An 18,598-nucleotide genomic window follows, 5' to 3' on the forward strand; every position below is an offset into this window, starting at 1 on the left:
CCAACACTTAAAGGCAGAACTCTTTTCCCCCTAAAATCTTTAGAAGAAAAAAAACATACAAAATAAATAAAAGATACAATGCAATGGTCAGGTAGTTCAACTGCTCACTGTTTTCTAATATTTTTCTGCCAAGTAGGAACACATATCTGGCTTAAGACGAGAGTGATCACAGGACGTTTGTTTTTGGTTTTTGTTTTTGTCTGTTGCCACAAATCCATCAAAATGATGGCAAAGAAATAAAAAGATGCTTCAGATTCTGTGTCTCCCTCTCCCTTGCCCCTACGGTGTTCATGCTATGACTCTCTCTCTCTCTCTCTCTCCTTCAAAAATAAATGCTTAAAAAATTTTTAAAAATAAAGAAAGAAAAAGGAAGAAAGGTAGTCCCCATCAGCAAATGAAATCCCAACACATCTGTGCAAAGCAAAGGCCAGCCAGAGAAGTGGTAAAGGAGGAAACCGAAAGAGGCCCCAAACCTAGTGTAGTTGCTGAGGAGGTACAGCAGAGGGAGCTACACCTGCCAACAGAACCTCAACAAGTTCACGACTAGTCTCCACTGGCTTCACACCAAATCCTTTACTAAAGAAATATCAGCACCCTCCAGGCTAAAGCACTGTGGGCTAGCAGTTTTTTTAACACTGAATAATACAACTTATTCTATGAATCAAAATAATAACTACAGTTCCATACACCTTAAATCTGATGAGGAGTTGTAAAAAATGGTAATTCTGGTTTCTCATTCATTTTGAGCTTCCTGAATACAGCCAAGACTATTCATCAATCCTCCTAACCTTCTGGCTACTTCCTAATTTCTAATTTTGTTTAAATTTTTTTTAAAAATCCAAATTAAAAAAACAAACACTTCCATTAAAAAAGGGACCGCTGTTAAACATAAATTCTTTAACTGTCCCCGAAGCTGTCCTTTATAGTGGTTTTCTTTTTTCCTGTACCAAGGATCATACATGCAGTTGTAATGTCTGAACCTAGATTTCAGGTCGTACAATTTTTTCCACAGACTCGGGGTATATACACTGTCTGCAGAAGGAGGCAGATTGTTTTTGAAGGGTCAGGATTTTGCTCTGTGTCTGTGGGTTTACAAAACCCTTTTCCCTATTGCATGAGCCTCTGACTTTGGGTTAAGTCTCTCGTTCTGTTGCCCAGGTGACCTGGTCAATGTCAGGGCGTCACCAGTGCTAGAGACACAGCATGACTTACGGTAGACACGACCCCTGACCGGTGAACTCTATCTGGACTGGCATAACAACGTGAGAACTGTAAATGGGAACCTCAGGCTTTCTGCTCTTCCCTGAGCACAGGGACTTTTCTAACTTCATGTCCCTTATGGGTAACTGAAAGCTGTGCCTATGGAATTTTTCTAAGACATTCTGCTTCTTGTGAGTCAGCAGGCTTGTGAGTCAGAGCAACCCCCACACCTGTCCAAAGCAGAGCTCACCTCCCTACTCCTGCATAAAATGTTACAAAGACACAGAATAAAGAGAAATACTGGATGCTATCCCTCCTGGCAAACTATGACCTTTCCTACATCTTTATGAATAGAAAAAGGGACAACGCGTAGGCAGTGTTCATCTAGGAATCTGAACGTTTAGCTGATTCTGCAGCACCTTTAGTTAACTCCAGCAAAATCTAGCATCATTTTATTTACTGTCTTCTCTAACAGAATCAGCTAACATTCTCATTTACCTAAAAAATCAGCCACACTCCCATAGGAACATTTCAAATCCTTCAAACTATTTACAGCAAATAAATGAGATCAAAGGAGCAATCACGTAGAACATGTGAAACTATTATCTAAATATTTGAAACCAGCTGATGGGGCAACTGGGTGCTCAGTCGGTTAAGTGTCCCACTCTTGATTACAGCTCAGGTCATGATCTCATGGTCGGGCTCTGTGTTGCCAGCGCAGAGCCTGCTTGGGATTCTCTCTCCCTCTCTCTCTCCCAAAATAAAAAAATGAATTTGAAAAAAAAAAAAAAAAAAGCTGCCTAGTAACAATCGGTAAGTCTGTTCACTCTGTCGACATTAACTGTTTTGGGACATAAACTGTTTTTTAAGGTTTATTTTTAAAAACTGCCCAGGAATCTTATATTTATACCTGTGATTTGTCTCATGTGTCGTGCAGATTAGAGTTGTCTTTAATACTTAATTATAATTTAAGTATAATTGTAATCATAAATTTTAATTATTATAAATAAGTCAGTAGTTATTTGTTAAATTTAATTATCTTGCCTTGGAGGATAAAGTTTCCTCAATATCATGTATTCCTTTCAAGTAAATACTAACACCTACTACTCTCTCTTTCAGCCCACGTGTCAATTCCTAAGCCACTGTTCCTCAATGGACTTCTAACCTCAAGGACCCTCTTCCATAAAGACTCCACAGGCTTTCTACCAGCAATTCTTAAATCAGAGAAAGAAGACCATGCAGCCAATGGAACAGCAAGAACGGTCACCACTCTACACGGGAAGACATCCTGTTCTATAGAGACTCTAAATGCCACAACGATAAACCAGTAATACTGATTTTATGACCTAATCAGAGTTGTCAAGTTCTCTAAAATGATTAAAAAAATTTTTGTCACCAAAAGATGAAATACATTTTAGATAGTGTTAGAAGAGTCAATAGAACAGTATAATAACCATTTCTTTGTTTTGCCAACCACCTATTAAACAAAAGCCAGGAAACTATCACCTGGGTAAAAGTCAAAACCATGAACATGTTTAGAAGTTACTAAATACAGTCCGTAAATTGTAAGGATAGTTCCTTTCCACTGGATTTGGTGTTATTTCCCAAAAGACATAAAAGTTTTGAAGAGCCCAATTTCAATACCTTTATCAATATCTGGCTTGTTTCCAAAGAGTTCAATTACACAGCTCTGCAAGAGCTCCATATACCGTAAAATGATGTAAAAGTTATTACAGGGGCACCTGGATACCTCAGTCAGTCAAGAAGCTGACTTCAGCTCAGATCATGAACTCCCCATTGTGAGTTCAGGCCCTGTATTGGGCTCTGTGCTGTTAGCATGGAGTCTCCTTAGGATCCTTGGTCTCCCTGTCTCTCTGCCCCTCCCATGCTAGATCCCCCCTCTCCCCCCCCCGTACCCCTCCCCCCCACCACCGCCTCTCTCTCTCTCCTTCTCAAACATTAAAAAAAAAAAATCTGATTACAAGCCAAGGAGAAAAAAAGGTTACCCAAGTTCCATGCTTAATAAATATGACCCTTCCACACTGGATTAAAAGCCAGTGCCTACCGATCACCTTTTCCGATTATTCGATACTCAGGAAAAGAAAGCCACACATACTCACTTTGTGACAGCTACACTAATGAGGGAAGTTGTTGGAGCTCCTTTCCTTGAGAGGATCAAAAAAAAAAGCAACTTAGTTTGGTGGAAATCATAAATATCTTTTATTGTCAAGCAGAAACAAGTCTTTCTGAGAAGTTCTGTCCAATTAAACCACAGAGCCTAATAAGTGATATCAACACTTGTCCTTGAGTTTTGCGTCTTTGGGAGCTCAGGTACTACAAAACTTTGAAAAACATAAAAATGGCACCAAGCAATTCTGAACCTGCTTGCTGCACTGATCACGGGAACTGTTACATTAACCTCTGTCAATTACGGAAATGGAAATCTATCAACATGAACTTTACAAGTTCCTTAGAAGGCTCAAGGGGCTGGAAAAAAAACCACACGACTAGTCCTTATGGATTAAAACATTGAAAGGCATGGGTCCCTTTGGCAACATGGTGCCAAATCATCAATCTCCCACCGATGCCTGACCTTTGTAGAGAGTCTGTGAAAGCATTCAACCGAACACAACATTAACGTAAATTAATTACCAGTGGAACAGATGCCAAATGGGCAAAGACAACTGTCCTGGCCTTCCTAATCTAACTTCTCCCATTCAACACAGAAGTTAAAAACAAGCAACTGTTTTGTCATCTACAAAATACAGACATTCTCCCAACTAACATCTACTATCCCATATTTTCCAGAGAGGTAAAAGTTAATGTATCAATGGGAACAATGGTCAAGGGCTGCAGAATCACTTGGGAATTCAGTATGAAATTTTTCCTGAATGGGAAAAAAGTAAGTCAAGTTTCACAAAGAGGATTGGGACTCTTCCCAAGTTCTTTTTTCTCCAACTTTCTACCTGGGTTTTCTATTTGCAGAATGTGGTATAAAGAATATATCCAGTCTTGGGTGCCTGAGTGGCTCAGTTGGTTAAGCGTCCAACTTCGGCTCAGGTCATGACATCACAGTTCGTGCGTTCAAGCCCCGCGCCGGGGTCTGTGCTGACAGCTCAGAGTCTGAAGCCTGCTCTGGACTCTTTGTCTCCCTCTTTGTCTGCTCCTCCCCACCCCCCCATGCTGTCTTTCTCTCTCAAAAATAAATAAATGTTTAAAAAAAAAAAAAAAAAAGGAAAGAAGAACGAAGAAAGTAAGCAGGTCTTACCAAAGGCAGACATTCCCACAGATCATGGCAATGGCATTGTTCCAGCCATACACTGCCACAGGGAAGTTGAACGCAGTGATGATGCCAACCAGGCCTACAGGATTCCACTGTTCAATGAGGGCATGGCCAGGTCCTGAGGACAGGGAAGGAGTGGACCGTGCTTAAGCATACTGATTTAATGCACGTGATGGTGATAATAACAAAGCCTGAAATCATTCATTTTCAGAACTAAGGTGCATGAGACCAAGAGGGGATTCCAGGTATCTCACAGTGGTTCACTTTACACAGCTAATCGGCATACCATAAAAGCTGCTATTACCGCACTACCTTATAAACTGTAAGGATACCATTATGCCTCTGACGCTCACAGGAAGTCCGTGTGGATCAGGGCAGCATCAGCACCATCCCGGAGACGAGGAAAGCTCAAAGAGGTGATGAGAGGTGCCCTGGGTGAGGTGAATGCAAAGGGCAGAACACAGGAGTTGTGACTCCTATTCTTTTATTGCCTGTAAAGCCCTTGGCCAACCTCTCCGTATGAAGACAACGACACTCACTTACAAGGAACAAGAAGAGTTCTAAGAATTACATACGCGTTAAATGAATGACCGAAACAAGGCTTCACATTCATAGAGAAAAATGGGAACTACAAAGACACTATGTGTTCGCTATATACAAATTTTACATGTAATATCACTCACCATCCCACAAGGGCTTATTTTTTTTTAATGTTTACTTATTTATTTAAAGTTTACTTACTTATTTTTGAGAGAAAGCGTGAGCAGGGGAGGGACAGAGAGGGAAGAAGAGAGAGGGAGACAGAGGGAGAGAGGGAGGGATGGAGACAGAGAATCCCAAGCAGGCTCCACACTGTCAGCACAGAGCCCAAGGCTGGGCAGGGCTCAAACTCCCACAAACCATGAGATCATGACCCAAACCAAAAGCAAGAGTTTAACCAACTGAGCCACCTAGGCACCTCAAAGGGCCTATTTTAATCAAAGGCAGATGGAGCAGTGAACTGGAGCAAGGAGGTGGACAGTTCACAAATGGAGTTAAAACCACACACCGACTAGAAGGTGATGCTCCCAGCCGTCCATCTTTCTGGCCACACTCACCCTGTGGGAACAGGGTGCCCAGGAGCTGCTGCCCTCCCTTTCCTCGACGCACCTCAATCCTCCTCCCCTCCCTGAGATGATGTGCTGACACACTCTTCCTGGCAGGGCCTGCCTCCTCCTCTCCTGCCCTCCCCTCTTTGTCCTTCCCCCCACAGAGGCCAGTGCAGCCCTGATCACCTCCCTCCCCTGCTTACAACTCTGTGGTATCTGGATCACTACCGTAACTGCCCTCAGGACAAAGTCTGAATTCTTCAACAGGACAAGTGCCTTCCCGGGGCTCCCTCTCCACCCTGCCTCCCCGCTCAGATGGTGCCTGCAAGCTGTGTGCAACCAAGGCAGTTGCCCAAATAAGCCACATTCTCCCAGCTTCTTTTTTTTTTTTTAATTTTTTATTTATTTTTGAGACAGAGAGAGACAGAGCATGAGCAGGGGAGGGGCAGAGAGAGGGGGAGACACAGAATCCAAAGCGGGCTCCAGGCTCTAAGCTGTCAGCACAGAGCCTGACGCGGGGCTCGAACCCACGAACCGTGAGATCATGACCTGAGCCAAAGTCGGACACTCGACAAACTGAGCCACCCAGGCGACCCTCTCCCAGCTTATTTCATGTGGGCTTTGGCCCAGCGTTAAGACCATCCTGCCCCACCCCTCTCACCCCTGAGGCCTTGCCTTGGATTACTGTCTCCCAGGGGCCTTTCCTGACCCCCACAAGGCTGGCTCAGGGCCCCACCCTCCCCTGCACCCCACCACAGGACTTATCATGCTCTGTTACACTCCTCCCATTACTTGTCCATTACTTGCCTCCCACTCTAAAACATGAAGAATCTTCAATCTTATAAATTCCTTTAGGGCAAGGACAACGCCTTATTGATCAAGTATCACCTATCCGTTCACCTGGCTCCTGCTAGACACTCAGTAAGCATCTACTACATCAATGAAGTCAAAGTTACTAGCAAAGCCTCTGTAGAGGTGAATAAATCTACTCTCCTAAAATATGTGTAAAACAAGTGAAAAAGGTTTTAATTGGTGAGGCAGACATCTCAGCAGGTATAAATCAAAGAAGTTCCTGTTTGCAGATGTATATTTCTCCAAACTGGAAATTTACTAACTTTTCAAGCTAGAAAAGCCTATTAAAAATCATCAATAAGGGGCACCTGGGTGGCTCAGTCAGCTAAGCATCCAATTCTTGGCTTTGTCTCAGGTCATGATCTCGCAGTTCCTAAGGTTGAGCCCCATGTCGGGCTCTGCGCTGTAAGCACAGAACATGCTTGGGATTATCTGTCTCCTGCTCTCTCTGCCCCTCTCCTGCTCGTGCTTGCTCGCTCTCGCTCTCTCCCTCTCAAAGTAAACAAACAAACATAAAAAGAAACAGGGGTGCCTGGGTGGCTCAGCTGGTTAAGTGTCTAACTCTTGATTTCAGCTCAGGTCATGATCTCACACTTCATGAGTTTGAGCCCTGTGCTTGGAATTCTCTCTCTCTCCCTCTCTCTCTGCCCCTCTCCCACTCCCCACATTTCTCTCTCAAAATTTATAAATAAATATTTAAAAGAAACAAAGGAAAGACAGGGAGGGAGGAAGGACGACAATAGCAGCCATCAGTAATTCTGCTACACACAGACAACCACCGGGACTGCTTTGGCCAACTTCCATTCCCAGGTACTTTCTACACAGACATGCAGTCACCTGTTTTGCTCCATCAACAATGCAAACTTTCCAAATCACATAAACCCTTATCCTCACTGTTGAAACCTCCTCAGAGTACAAGGTCAGTCATTGCAACATAGTCATTTTCAGCAAAAAACTGAAAAAATACCCCACGTATCCATTATTTGGGAACTGGCTAAAATAATTAGTGTCCTGACAACCTGTTGGTTGTCTAATAAAAAAAGGACTAATAAAAAAAGATGAAGGAAGTCCCCTCCTGGAATGATAAGCAACAATCTCTGAGACACCTTAAGTAAAAAGTAAGTATAGAATAGAGCATATAGCTTGGTCATGTCTGTGTGCCTAAAAGACACATATTTGCCCACCCAAAAACAAAAGCTCTAAAAAGATACACAAGAAACCAGAAACATTCACTACTTCCATGGGGATACTTGGGAGCATCCAGGAGGGTAAGAAAATAACTTTTCATCCTTTACCATTTCATCCTTTTTCAATTTTGTGATACAAATTTATCACCTCTTAAGAAAAAAAGAAAAAGAAAACCTAGAACAATTTAAAAGTAAACACAACTTTCCCATAAAAGTGTGCGGTTGTGGGAAACAATCTTCCCAAGTATGACTTTTAATATATGCTAATAGACTGGGGCACCAGGGCAGCTCAATTAAGCATCTGACTTTTTTTTTTTAATTTTTTTTTCAACGTTTTTTATTTATTTTTGGGACAGAGAGAGACAGAGCATGAACGGGAGAGGGGCAGAGAGAGAGGGAGACACAGAATCGGAAACAGGCTCCAGGCTCCGAGCCATCAGCCCAGAGCCTGACGCGGGGCTCGAACTCACGGACCGCGAGATCGTGACCTGGCTGAAGTCGGGCGCTTAACCGACTGCGCCACCCAGGCGCCCCTGACTTTTTTTTTTTTTAAAGAGAATGGTTATATTTTTTTTTTCTTTTAATGTTTTTATTTATTTTTGAGACAGAGACAGAGCATGAGCAGGGGAGGCGCAGAGAGAGAGAGAGGGAGACACAGAATCCGAAGCAGGCTCCAGGCTCTGAGCTGTCAGCACAGAGCCTGACGTGGGGCTCGAACTCGGACTGTGAGATCATGACCTGAGCTGAAGTCAGACGCTTAACCGACTGAGCCACCCAAGCGCCCCAAACGTCTGACTCTTGATTTCGGCTCAGGTCATGATCTCACGGTTTATGTGTTTGCGTCTCACACTGGGCTCTGTGCAGGAGCCTGCTTGTGATTCTCTCTCTCCCTCTCTCTCTGCCCCTCCTGTGCTCACACACTCTGTCAAAATAAATAAATAAAAAGAAAATAATATATACATATACACACACACATATACCAACAAACTACCAAAATTAGCTTAACCTTTGTCATATAAAATGGCACTCAGATCATTAAAAATATTTTTTAAATATTTATTCATTTTTAAGAGACAAGAGAGACTGAACACGAGTGGGGGAGGGGCAAAGAGAGGAGACACAGAACCCAAGGTAGGCCCCAGGTTCTGAGCTGTTAGCACAGAGCCCAACACAGGGCTCAAACTCACAGACCACAACATCATGACCAGAGCTGAAGATGGACACTCAACCAACTGAGCCAACCAGCTGCCCCTAGATCATTTCAAATGTTTCCTATTGACACTACAAGGAACATCTTTACATATAAACATTTGTCACATTTCAGGGAATTTACTCAACTTACATTCTTGAAACTGGCATTAAATATTTCAGGCCATTTGCATAGATTTTTGAATTGTTTTCCTGATGGACTAGTGATTCATGTTACCAAAAGTCCCCATTAAAGAACAGCTGTCTCACCCATGGACTTGCCAAAACAGTCTAATCTTTAAAAATAGAAAATTTTGGGGCGCCTGGGTGGCGCAGTCGGTTAAGCATCCGACTTCAGCCAGGTCACGATCTCGCGGTCCGTGAGTTCGAGCCCCGCGTCAGGCTCTGGGCTGATGGCTCAGAGCCTGGAGCCTGTTTCCGATTCTGGGTCTCCCTCTCTCTCTGCCCCTCCCCCGTTCATGCTCTGTCTCTCTCTGTCCCAAAAATAAATAAACGTTGAAAAAAATAAAATAAAATAAAATAAAATAAAATAAAAAATAAAAATAGAAAATTTTAAGAAGGATCTTCATGTGATGTTCTCACCTATTGTAATTTACATTTGTTCATGCAGAGATTAAAGACATTTTCATATTTTTACGTGATATATCCAATTCCTCTTTTGCAAACTGTTCACAGCCAGCACATTTTTTGGAGCTCTAAGAGTCAAAAACTCTTAGTTTAACTGACTTCATTGCTTACTTTCAGAAGGCAAGATGGGTCCCCCAATCATCCGTGATAAGCCAACAGCATAATCACAAATATCCACGTACTCTTGAACTTCTCCTACACCTTCCACTAAGATTTTCCCCATCTCCAAAGACACCTAAAAAACAAAAATTCAAGAAGCATTTTTCCGACACAGTTCACAGTTTAATTACTAAATTTATAGGGCGAGGAGGTCGGGCAGGAAAGCAAACCATATTTTGGGTCTCTTTTGAGAAGGTAATGATCTTAAAAAAGTCTGTTATTATCTTAACAATTTAAAAAACCAAAAACAGGGTGCCTGGGTGGCCGTCAGTTAAGCGTCCGACTTCGGCACAAGTCATGACCTCACAGTTCGTGGGTTCGAGTCCCACGTCAGGCTCTGTGCTAACAGCTCAGAGCCTGTAGCCTGCTTCGGATCCTGTGTCTCCCTCTCTCTCTGCCCCTCCCCAATTCATGCGCTGTCTCCCTCTCTTTCAAAAATAAACATTAAAAAAAGAAAAACAACCCAAGAACTGTCTTTATTTTTCTTTGTTCCTCTTGTCCATCTTTCCTCTAAAAACAAGATTTTAAATGTATGAACTGTTTTCCTTAAGCATCACAATCTTAAACACAGATGCACAACAGTCTTATGCCCCACTCAAAGGACTGTGTATTTACTACAAAAATACTTTACCAAACTTCCTAGTACTTGGATCTTCTCCCGCAAGGCATCCCCAATCTGTCTCACTACTTCTCCTCTCTTCGGAGCAGGAACCTAAGGAGAGAATGGAATCTTAGTGTCTGATTCAAAGTGTGAACTCACATCTGTAACACAGTATTAGACCAATGTGCTGTGAGAAAACTACAAACCCATCAGATGACTTCCTGATCACATCAAGAACGTGGTTATCACACATCCCGTAAACCGATACCAAGAGACACAGAAAACATCCAGACGACTGGCTGCTGGAGAGCATGGGACTGTGCCATATGCACAGAGAAATTCAGAGACTGAACACACCTCTGGAATGACACTAGGAAAGGCTTAAAATACCTTAATCACCCCTAAACCTTTATGATACCCAGAAACGTTTTCTTATGGGTCAAACTGCGCTACACCACAGAGCCTGCTTGGCATTCTCTCATTTCCTCCCCAAAACACATGCTCTCTCTCTCTCTCTCACTGTCAAAATAAATAAAGTTAAAAAAATTTTTTTAAAGCCCGTTCAGGAAAAGAAAGATCCTGAATTCACACACACCTGGGTAAATACACACACAGATTAAAGGTTTCTGGTCAAAAGTTTCACTGGCATTTAAAACAGTGCATGCACACAGTCAATCCTAATGTAAATTGTGGTCTTTAGTAAATTATGATTTATCCAAATTGACTCTCCAACTGTAACAAATGTATGGGGTTAACACAAGATGATGTTAAGAGGGAAACATGAAAAGTGTGATAAAGTACACGAACTCCCTACTTTCTACTTATCTTTTTGATGGTGGGTCAGAATAAGCCACTCCAGACTATGCCACTTTGGCATGAGGATTATTTTGAGCAGAAGGCAAAGGCCAAACAGACTCAGGAAAAGCTTTCAACCCCTTTGTAAACAACTTACAAAGGGGATCTATGCCAAGAAGTCTGTTATTATTTTTATTATTTTTTATTTTTATTATTAACGTATTATATTATCATCTTACTACTCTTATTATCAAAGTAAACTTTTGGGGCGCCTGAGTGGCTCAGTCAGTTGAGTGTCCGACTTCAGCTCAGGTCATGATCTCACAGTCCGTGGGTTCGAGCCCCGTGTCGGGCTCTGTGCTGACCGCTCAGAGCCTGGAGCCTGCTTCGGATTCTGTGTCTCCCTCTCTCTCTGCCCCTCCCCTGCTCATGTTCTGTCTCTCTGTCTCAAAAATAAATAAAAACATTAAAAAAAATTTTAAATAAATAAAGCAAACTTTTATTATTTATTTAATTTATTTTTTATAGTTTTTTTTTAATGTTTTTAATGTATTTTTGAGAGAGAGATAGAGACAGAACACAAGCAGGGGAAAGGCAGAGAGAGGGGAGCCACAGAATCTGAAGCAGGCTCCAGGCTCCAAGGTGTCAGCACAGAGCCCGATGAAGGGCTCGAACTCACAAACCGCGAGATGGTGACGTGAGCTGAAGTCAGACGCTTAACCGACTGAGCCACCCAAGCACCCCAATTTTATTTCATTTCTTAAGTAGGCTTCACACCCAGCACAGAGCCCAATGCCAAGCTTGTACTCAGGATCCTGAGATCGTGACCTGGGGTGAGATCAAGAGTTGGATGCTTAACCGAATGAGCCATCTAGGTGCCTCACCAAAGATAACTTTTATAGGGGCACCTGGGTGGCTCAGTTGGTTGAGCATCTGACTTCAGCTCAGGTCAGGATCTCAGTTTGTAAGCTCGAGCCCCACGTCGGGCTCTTTGCTGATGGCTCAGAGCCCGGAGCCTCTTCAGATTCTGTGTCTCCCTCTCTTTCTGCCCCTCCCCCGCTCATGCTCTGTCTCACAAAAATAAATAAATGTAAAAAAATAAATTTTTTTTTAAAATTAAAAAAAAAGATAACTTTAATAAAGAGAGACCTAGTGTATGGAAGGGAAAACATTTCTGTACTGAACATCTGCTCCTTTCACCTTCCTGTGAATTGCCTTCTTCCTCCATGAGGGCCCAGAGCTCTGGGTATATATAAGCCTAGATGCCTGGCTATTCTTGGGTTTCGATCTTGGTCACCATCATCATCCTTACCCGCCCCACATAAGAAATTAAATTTGTTCTCTCCTGTTAGTGTTTTTTTTTTTTTTTAAGTTTATTTATTTTAAGAGAGAGAGAGAGACACAGAGAGTAAGCACATGCCAGGGAACGGGCAGAAAGAGAGGGGCCAGATCTCAGGAACCGAAGCATGAGATCATGACCTGAGCCGAAATCAGGGGTTGGTCATTTAACCTACTGAGACCCAGGGCCTCCTATTAATCTGTTTTATGTCCGGTATTAGACCAGTCACAATACACAAAAGTGAAAACAAAAAATTTTTCCTCCTCTACGATGTGGGAAACAAAGGCAGAAGGAAATGGCAGATAAAATTAAATATCCTTATAATCCGCAGCCCATTGATGAATACATGAGGCCAGGAGAGTAAAAAGCTTCTCCAGGAACTTCCTAGGGTCTTAATGCTAATGCTTTGCTAGAGGGAAAACCACCTTAGCTCAACAATAGCTAGGCCTCCAGTATCCTGACAGTCTTCTTTAGCATATGAAAATCTCACTGGAAACTTCCACTGGACTTTACCACCCCCACTCCCACCCCCCCCCCCCTCCATAGTATATAACCAGTCTCCTCATGGTCCTGGGGCAGCTCTTTCTGCCCACAGGTCCTGTCCCCGTGCTTTAGTAAAATCACCTTTTTGCACCAAAGATGTCTTTAACAATTTTCTTGGCCGTCGGGTCTGGACCCCGTGAACCCCATTATGACCTCAAAAAACCTCATCTCTCTATACTACTATAAACTAAAACTGCTCTAAAAAATAAACTGTAATTACATTTTTTGTAAATAGCTTATGTACAGAGAAACAATGATTTTAAAAAATTATGCAGTAACTTTAAGCTTCTATTCAGTACAATGACAGGTCACAAACTTTTACACATGCCATTTACAAAGGAAGTAGGTATAATAATCACAACTATGAAATACATAAAAGACTGGAAGGAGGGTCGCTTGGGGGGCTCAGCCAATTAAGCGTCTGACTTCGGCTCAGGTATTGATCTCAGGGTTTCTGAGTCAGGTTCTGAGCTGACAGTGTGGAACCTGCTTGGTTCTTGCTCTCTCCTCTCTCTCTGCCCCTCTCCCACCCATGCTTTCTCTTGCTCTCAAAATAAACTTAAAGCAAACAAACAAAAAAAATATATATCGGGGTGCCTGGGTGGCTTAGTCAGTTGAGCGTCAGACTTTGGCTCAGGTCATGATCTTGCAGTCCATGAGTTTGAGCCCCGAGTCAGGCTCTGTGCTGACAGCTCAGAGCCTGGAGCCTGCTTCAGACCCCGTGACTCCTTCTCTCTCTACTTCTCCCCTGCTCATGCTTTGCCTCTCTCTCTCTCTCCCTGAAAAATTTAAAAAAAATTTTAAAAAGCCTGGAAGGAAATGCACCAAAACGTAACTCTAACAAACATTCTGTATCGAACTAGAAGAGGTAAGGGGATTAAATTTAATTATCTCATTTAGTGCATTATCCATTTTTTTAGTAAGGAATAGGTATTTATGATCAAAAAGAAAAAAAATTTAATGTATTTATTTATTTGGAGAGATAGTGAATAGTGAAGGGGGGAGGGGCAGGGGGATGGGAAGGGACATAATCTCAAGCAGGGTCTGGAAGATGTCAGCATGGAGTGAACACCGGGCTCGAACCCACAAACCATGAGATCATGACCTGAGCCGAAATCAAGAGTCCAATGCTCAACCAAATGAGCCACCCAGGAGCCCTCAAAATAATTATTTTTAAAACAATAAATTGGTACTGCTTTGGACACTCTTCTCTTAGGTACGGTGAACTTTAGTTACCACTCTATTTACTTTTGGAAGTGGTATTTCACTGCTCATAGCACATAATGGAACCCTGAGCCAATTTATAGCCTCATTTAAAGTCAAGATGTTTCTCCCGCTTTGCACAGAGGGGGTCCCGGGGCTGACAGCTAAGGAGCATCCAATTCAGGGCTCTCTGGGAGAGCCTGCCCCTCCCCAAGTCACCCTAACAATCTTTGATTCAGAGAAAACACGGGCTCAGCAGCCCGCAACTTGGCAGCACTGGGTTCTGTAACTCAGGTACAGAGGTTGGCAAAGGCCACGTTCTCCAGTAAGCAATTCCAATTAGTAACTCGTTTAAACCTCACCATAACTGCAGGAATGGAGGAGGAATTCTGGGTCTCCTCTATTTACAAGACAAAACAGAGGGGGGAGAGCTGGGTTAAACCATCCCCATATTCCTCCAGCCTCAGGCCTATAACCTTTGGTGGTAGATCAAAAGGGATATTCAGGGTGGGAGAGGCGAGGGAGGACTGGGAAATCCAGGCCACCCCAGTTCTTCCCTCTCTTCCCCTCCAGAGCCTGGCCCTCACCTAGTGACAGCTCCCTGTGACCCAGCCCAGGCCAGTCACAGCCCCTAGAGCCGCTCATATTACCCCTGGTGGAGACAGTGATGGAGGAGGCACAACTTGCTTCCAGGCCTAATCAGATGGTGGAGGAACTCAAGCCCCTGTCCTCTGAACCAGGAATATCTGAGACACTCCTTCCCACACTCCCACATCCCCACCCTTGCATCAAGCTGGCAGGGGGAGTGGGAAGAAACGGCGATAAAAAAGGGTGTTTCTAGCATACATATTCTTTTCTTTTTGTTCCATTAGAAATTTAAGAAATTTCAAAAAAATAAAAGAAATTTAAGAAACTTCATTTGGAAAATAGAGTATTCAGAGCTGAAGTTTACACTACATCACTACAGACTTTTAATCCATTTTAAATCACCCATTTACTGAAAGCCAAATATGGACAAGGCACAATCCCAGGTCTACAGCAGAGGAGATTATCACAACCCCCAAGGAACTCCCATTTTAGGGAGACGACTCCTCATCAGATTTCTCTATATCTCCCTGCAGTTACAGTAGATCATGGTGCTCTGACCTTCATACTCACCTCTGCCCAGATTCTCCAGGCTTCCCTTGCTTTCTTCACGGTTTCTTCATAGTCGGCCACGCTGGCCTAAATTAACAATTAGGGGGGAGACCAAGGGAAAAAGAAAAGGAAGCAATGATCCCCTTGTGAGAACCTACAAGATTTTTGCAAAAGGACTGGAATCTCTCTGGGTGACCCTCAGATTTGTAGATTCCAATGATTTTCACAGCCTATGTATCCAAACACTCATGAGAACCCAGTAAGACAACTTCAAATTTAGCTGTGCTTTTTACAACACTGCTCTTTATATATATATATATATATATATATATATATATATTTTATATATATATATTTTATATATATATATATAATGCATTTAGTTTATTTCCTTCCATCAGCAGCATTTCAAAGGTTTTTTTTTACATTTCTTTTTTATTTTATTTTTAATTTACATCCAAATTAGTTAGCATATAGTGCAACAATGATTTCAGGAGTAGATTCCTTAATGCCCCTTACCCATTTAGCCCATCCCCCCTCCCACACCCTCTTCAGTAACCCTCTGTTTGTTCTCCATATTTATGAGTCTCTTATGTTTTGTCCCCCTCTACAACATTGCTTCTTGAAGCAAGGTCCATTAGCCTCATCTGGGGACAACACCTGACATGTTATCAGAAATTCAGACACATGGGCTCCATCCCAGACTCCAGAGGTCAGAACCTTCTTTCAAAGAGGAGAGGATTCTGAAAAATGGCCTCAAAGGGACACACCCTCACGACTTTTCCGTTCCACCTTTTCTAAGGCACCCAACCCAAAGAGTGGGCAGTCTCTCCCAGACACTCTTAAAAGTGAAATGAAAAAGAAACACATTATTCTCGGACTTTGAAATTTCATGTTGCTTTTTTTTTTTTTTAACATTAACTTTTGTTTTTTGTTTTTTATTTATTTTTGAGACAGAGAGAGACAGAGCATGAGCAGGGGAGGGGTAGAAAGAGAGGGAGACACAGAATCTGAAGCAGGCTCCAGGGTCTAAGCTGCCAGCACAGAGCCCGATGCGGGGCTCGAACTCACAGACCATGAGATCATGACCTGAGCTGAAGTCGGACGCTTAACCGACTGAGCCACCCAGGCGCCCCTAACATTAATTTATTTTTGAGACACAGAGACAGAGCACAAGCAGGGTAGGGGCAGAAAGAGAATGAGACACAGAATCCGAAGCGGGCTCCAGGCTCTGAACTGTCAGCACAGAACCCAACTCAGGGCTCAAACTCACACACAAAAAAAACTTACCTGTCGGACTCTTGCTATTGGTTCATTGTTAGCAGGACAATAAGTCGTGATAACCTTAAAACAAAAACAAGAGGACTTAGAAAATGCAATTCTTTCCAAACTGGCAGAAAAGATCAAATGGGGGGGAAAAAAAGAGGAGAAAGGAAAAAAACAGATACCACACCCAAACTGGGAATTTTTACACTAACTTCTATGACAAATAGGCCACCCATAGAGCTTTCATTCTTGACCTAAACATTCAGAAGCACTTTTTGCAAAACCCACCCTTGCCTTCTGAATGTTAGGTTTAAAAGCAATAGCCTGACTTAATTACTTTGCCACTTTTTCTATTAATAACAGACAAAACTGACGAGTTTTACTTACTCTTCTCTCTTACTCTGCCCTGGTCAGAAGGTGAAATAGTCAACAATGGACAACTATGGGCAAGGGCTATGTTCACCCAAACTGCAGAGATTGGAAAGAAAAAAATCAAGACGTAGCTAAAAGATCTTCAGGAGAGATTAATGTATGGAGGAGCCTAATGATTCGATGCCACAGGAAAAACAGGTTCAAACTACCAACCGAAGAGGGGATTAGGGAAATAATTTAAAACACCTGCATTTCCTACAGTCACAGATAACCAAAAAGATGTTTCCTGTAACAGAGCAAGTTCATTATATCACACATAACAAACTTTGTGGCATGTTATGTAACTTCTTTTATGTTTAGTTTTTTTTTTTTTTTTTAAGATTTATTCGTTTTTCAGAGACAGGGACAAAGCGTGAGGGGAGGAGGGGCAGAGACAGAGGGCGACACAGAGTCCGAAGCAGGCTCCAGGCTCTGAGCTGTCAGCAAAGAGCCAGAGGCGAGCTCGAACTCACTAACCGCCAGATCATGGCCTCAGCCCAAGCCTGACGCTTAGCCAACTGAGCCAACCAGGCGCCCCTATGTAGCATTATCTTATCAAACCTTTCTTTTGCATGCGGCCTTCAAAACATCTGATTGATAATAACCTTACCTTTCCATTGAATTCTAGAAAACATATTATTGAGCTTTAACTGGGTGCCAGTCATGGTGCCTGGCCACGAAAACAGAACAGGATTCCAGCAAGTCTGAGCTTGCAAACTCCAACAAAACATTGCAGAAAAGACAGTGGAAAACTAAAGCAGCACATTACCTGGGGCGCGTGTCACATCAGAGGAGCCAAACACAAAACTGAGGGAGTTTCCCACCGCTAACGAGTGTGGCATTTCTCACTACCCATTGCAGAACTCTGCCGCTAAGGCTGTAAGCATGCATGCAAAGTTCAGGCCCTAGCAGCTCCCAAATGACACTGCTTGGCCACAGCATACAAAGACCGAGAAATCTAGGGGCATTTTTTAAGGCACGCTACACAAGGGCACTTCTGTGTGGTTTCAAAACCTCCCACCCAGTACAACGGTCCACAGCTGCAGCGGGGGGTCGGGTGGGGGCAGTGCCCGCGCGACCTCCCGGAGCGCACTGAGGCCGCACAGATTCCCGGGACGCCCGCATACCTCTCCCCGGCCTCCCCAACTTCCATTATACACGCCCTCGTTTTCCTCGCGGAGCCCCAACTCCTTCAGCCAAGCGTACTGGGCCTGATTGATGAGCAAAGTGGACATGAAGGCGGCAGGCCTGTTCCAAGCGTCCGAGAGTTTGCTTCCCCTCAAGTGGTGCGCACACAGCTGGCGGGGCACGCGCCACATAATGAGACCCGGACACTCAGCGCGCCCGCGGCCCCGGGAGCGGCTGAAATAGCGCCCCGCCCCCCGCCCGGGGAAGCCTATTGGGCAGAACGGGCCCCGCCCCTGGAGCTCGCCCCTGCTGCGCCGCCCGGCCGACCTGGGTCTTCCGGGGACGCGCGGAGCTCGCGCCCGCCTAGAACGGAGCGCGTGCCACAGGGAGGAAGCGAGAAGGCAGGCTAGTGCCATCTGGTGAAAGACGCCGGGAACGCGACTTCAGCTAGAAATGCACTTTTTTTTTTACATTCATTTATTTTTTGAGAGGCTGAGTGAGACAGAGCACAAGCGAGAGAGGGGCAGAGAGAGGAGACAGAGAATCCAAAGCAGGTTCCAGGCTCCGAGC

General features: G+C 43.6%; 1 protein-coding gene across 1 annotated transcript in view; it reads right to left on the reverse strand.

Annotated features, from left to right (window-relative positions):
- Positions 1-18,258, reverse strand: part of ALDH7A1 (aldehyde dehydrogenase 7 family member A1) — a 39,298-nt gene extending 21,040 nt beyond the window's left edge. The window contains exons 1-7 of the mRNA XM_015067435.3: positions 18,028-18,258; positions 16,514-16,567; positions 15,245-15,310; positions 10,237-10,317; positions 9,558-9,681; positions 4,469-4,601; positions 3,321-3,365 (exon numbers count right to left, since the gene is read on the reverse strand). Coding sequence (XP_014922921.1) covers positions 3,321-3,365; positions 4,469-4,601; positions 9,558-9,681; positions 10,237-10,317; positions 15,245-15,310; positions 16,514-16,567; positions 18,028-18,219 — 695 coding nt within the window. The 5' untranslated portion in view covers positions 18,220-18,258. The remainder of the gene's footprint in view (positions 1-3,320; positions 3,366-4,468; positions 4,602-9,557; positions 9,682-10,236; positions 10,318-15,244; positions 15,311-16,513; positions 16,568-18,027) is intronic.
- Positions 18,259-18,598: the final 340 nt, after the last annotated feature.

Source organism: Acinonyx jubatus, chromosome A1, assembly GCF_027475565.1.
Source record: "Acinonyx jubatus isolate Ajub_Pintada_27869175 chromosome A1, VMU_Ajub_asm_v1.0, whole genome shotgun sequence".
NCBI lineage: Eukaryota > Metazoa > Chordata > Mammalia > Carnivora > Felidae > Acinonyx > Acinonyx jubatus.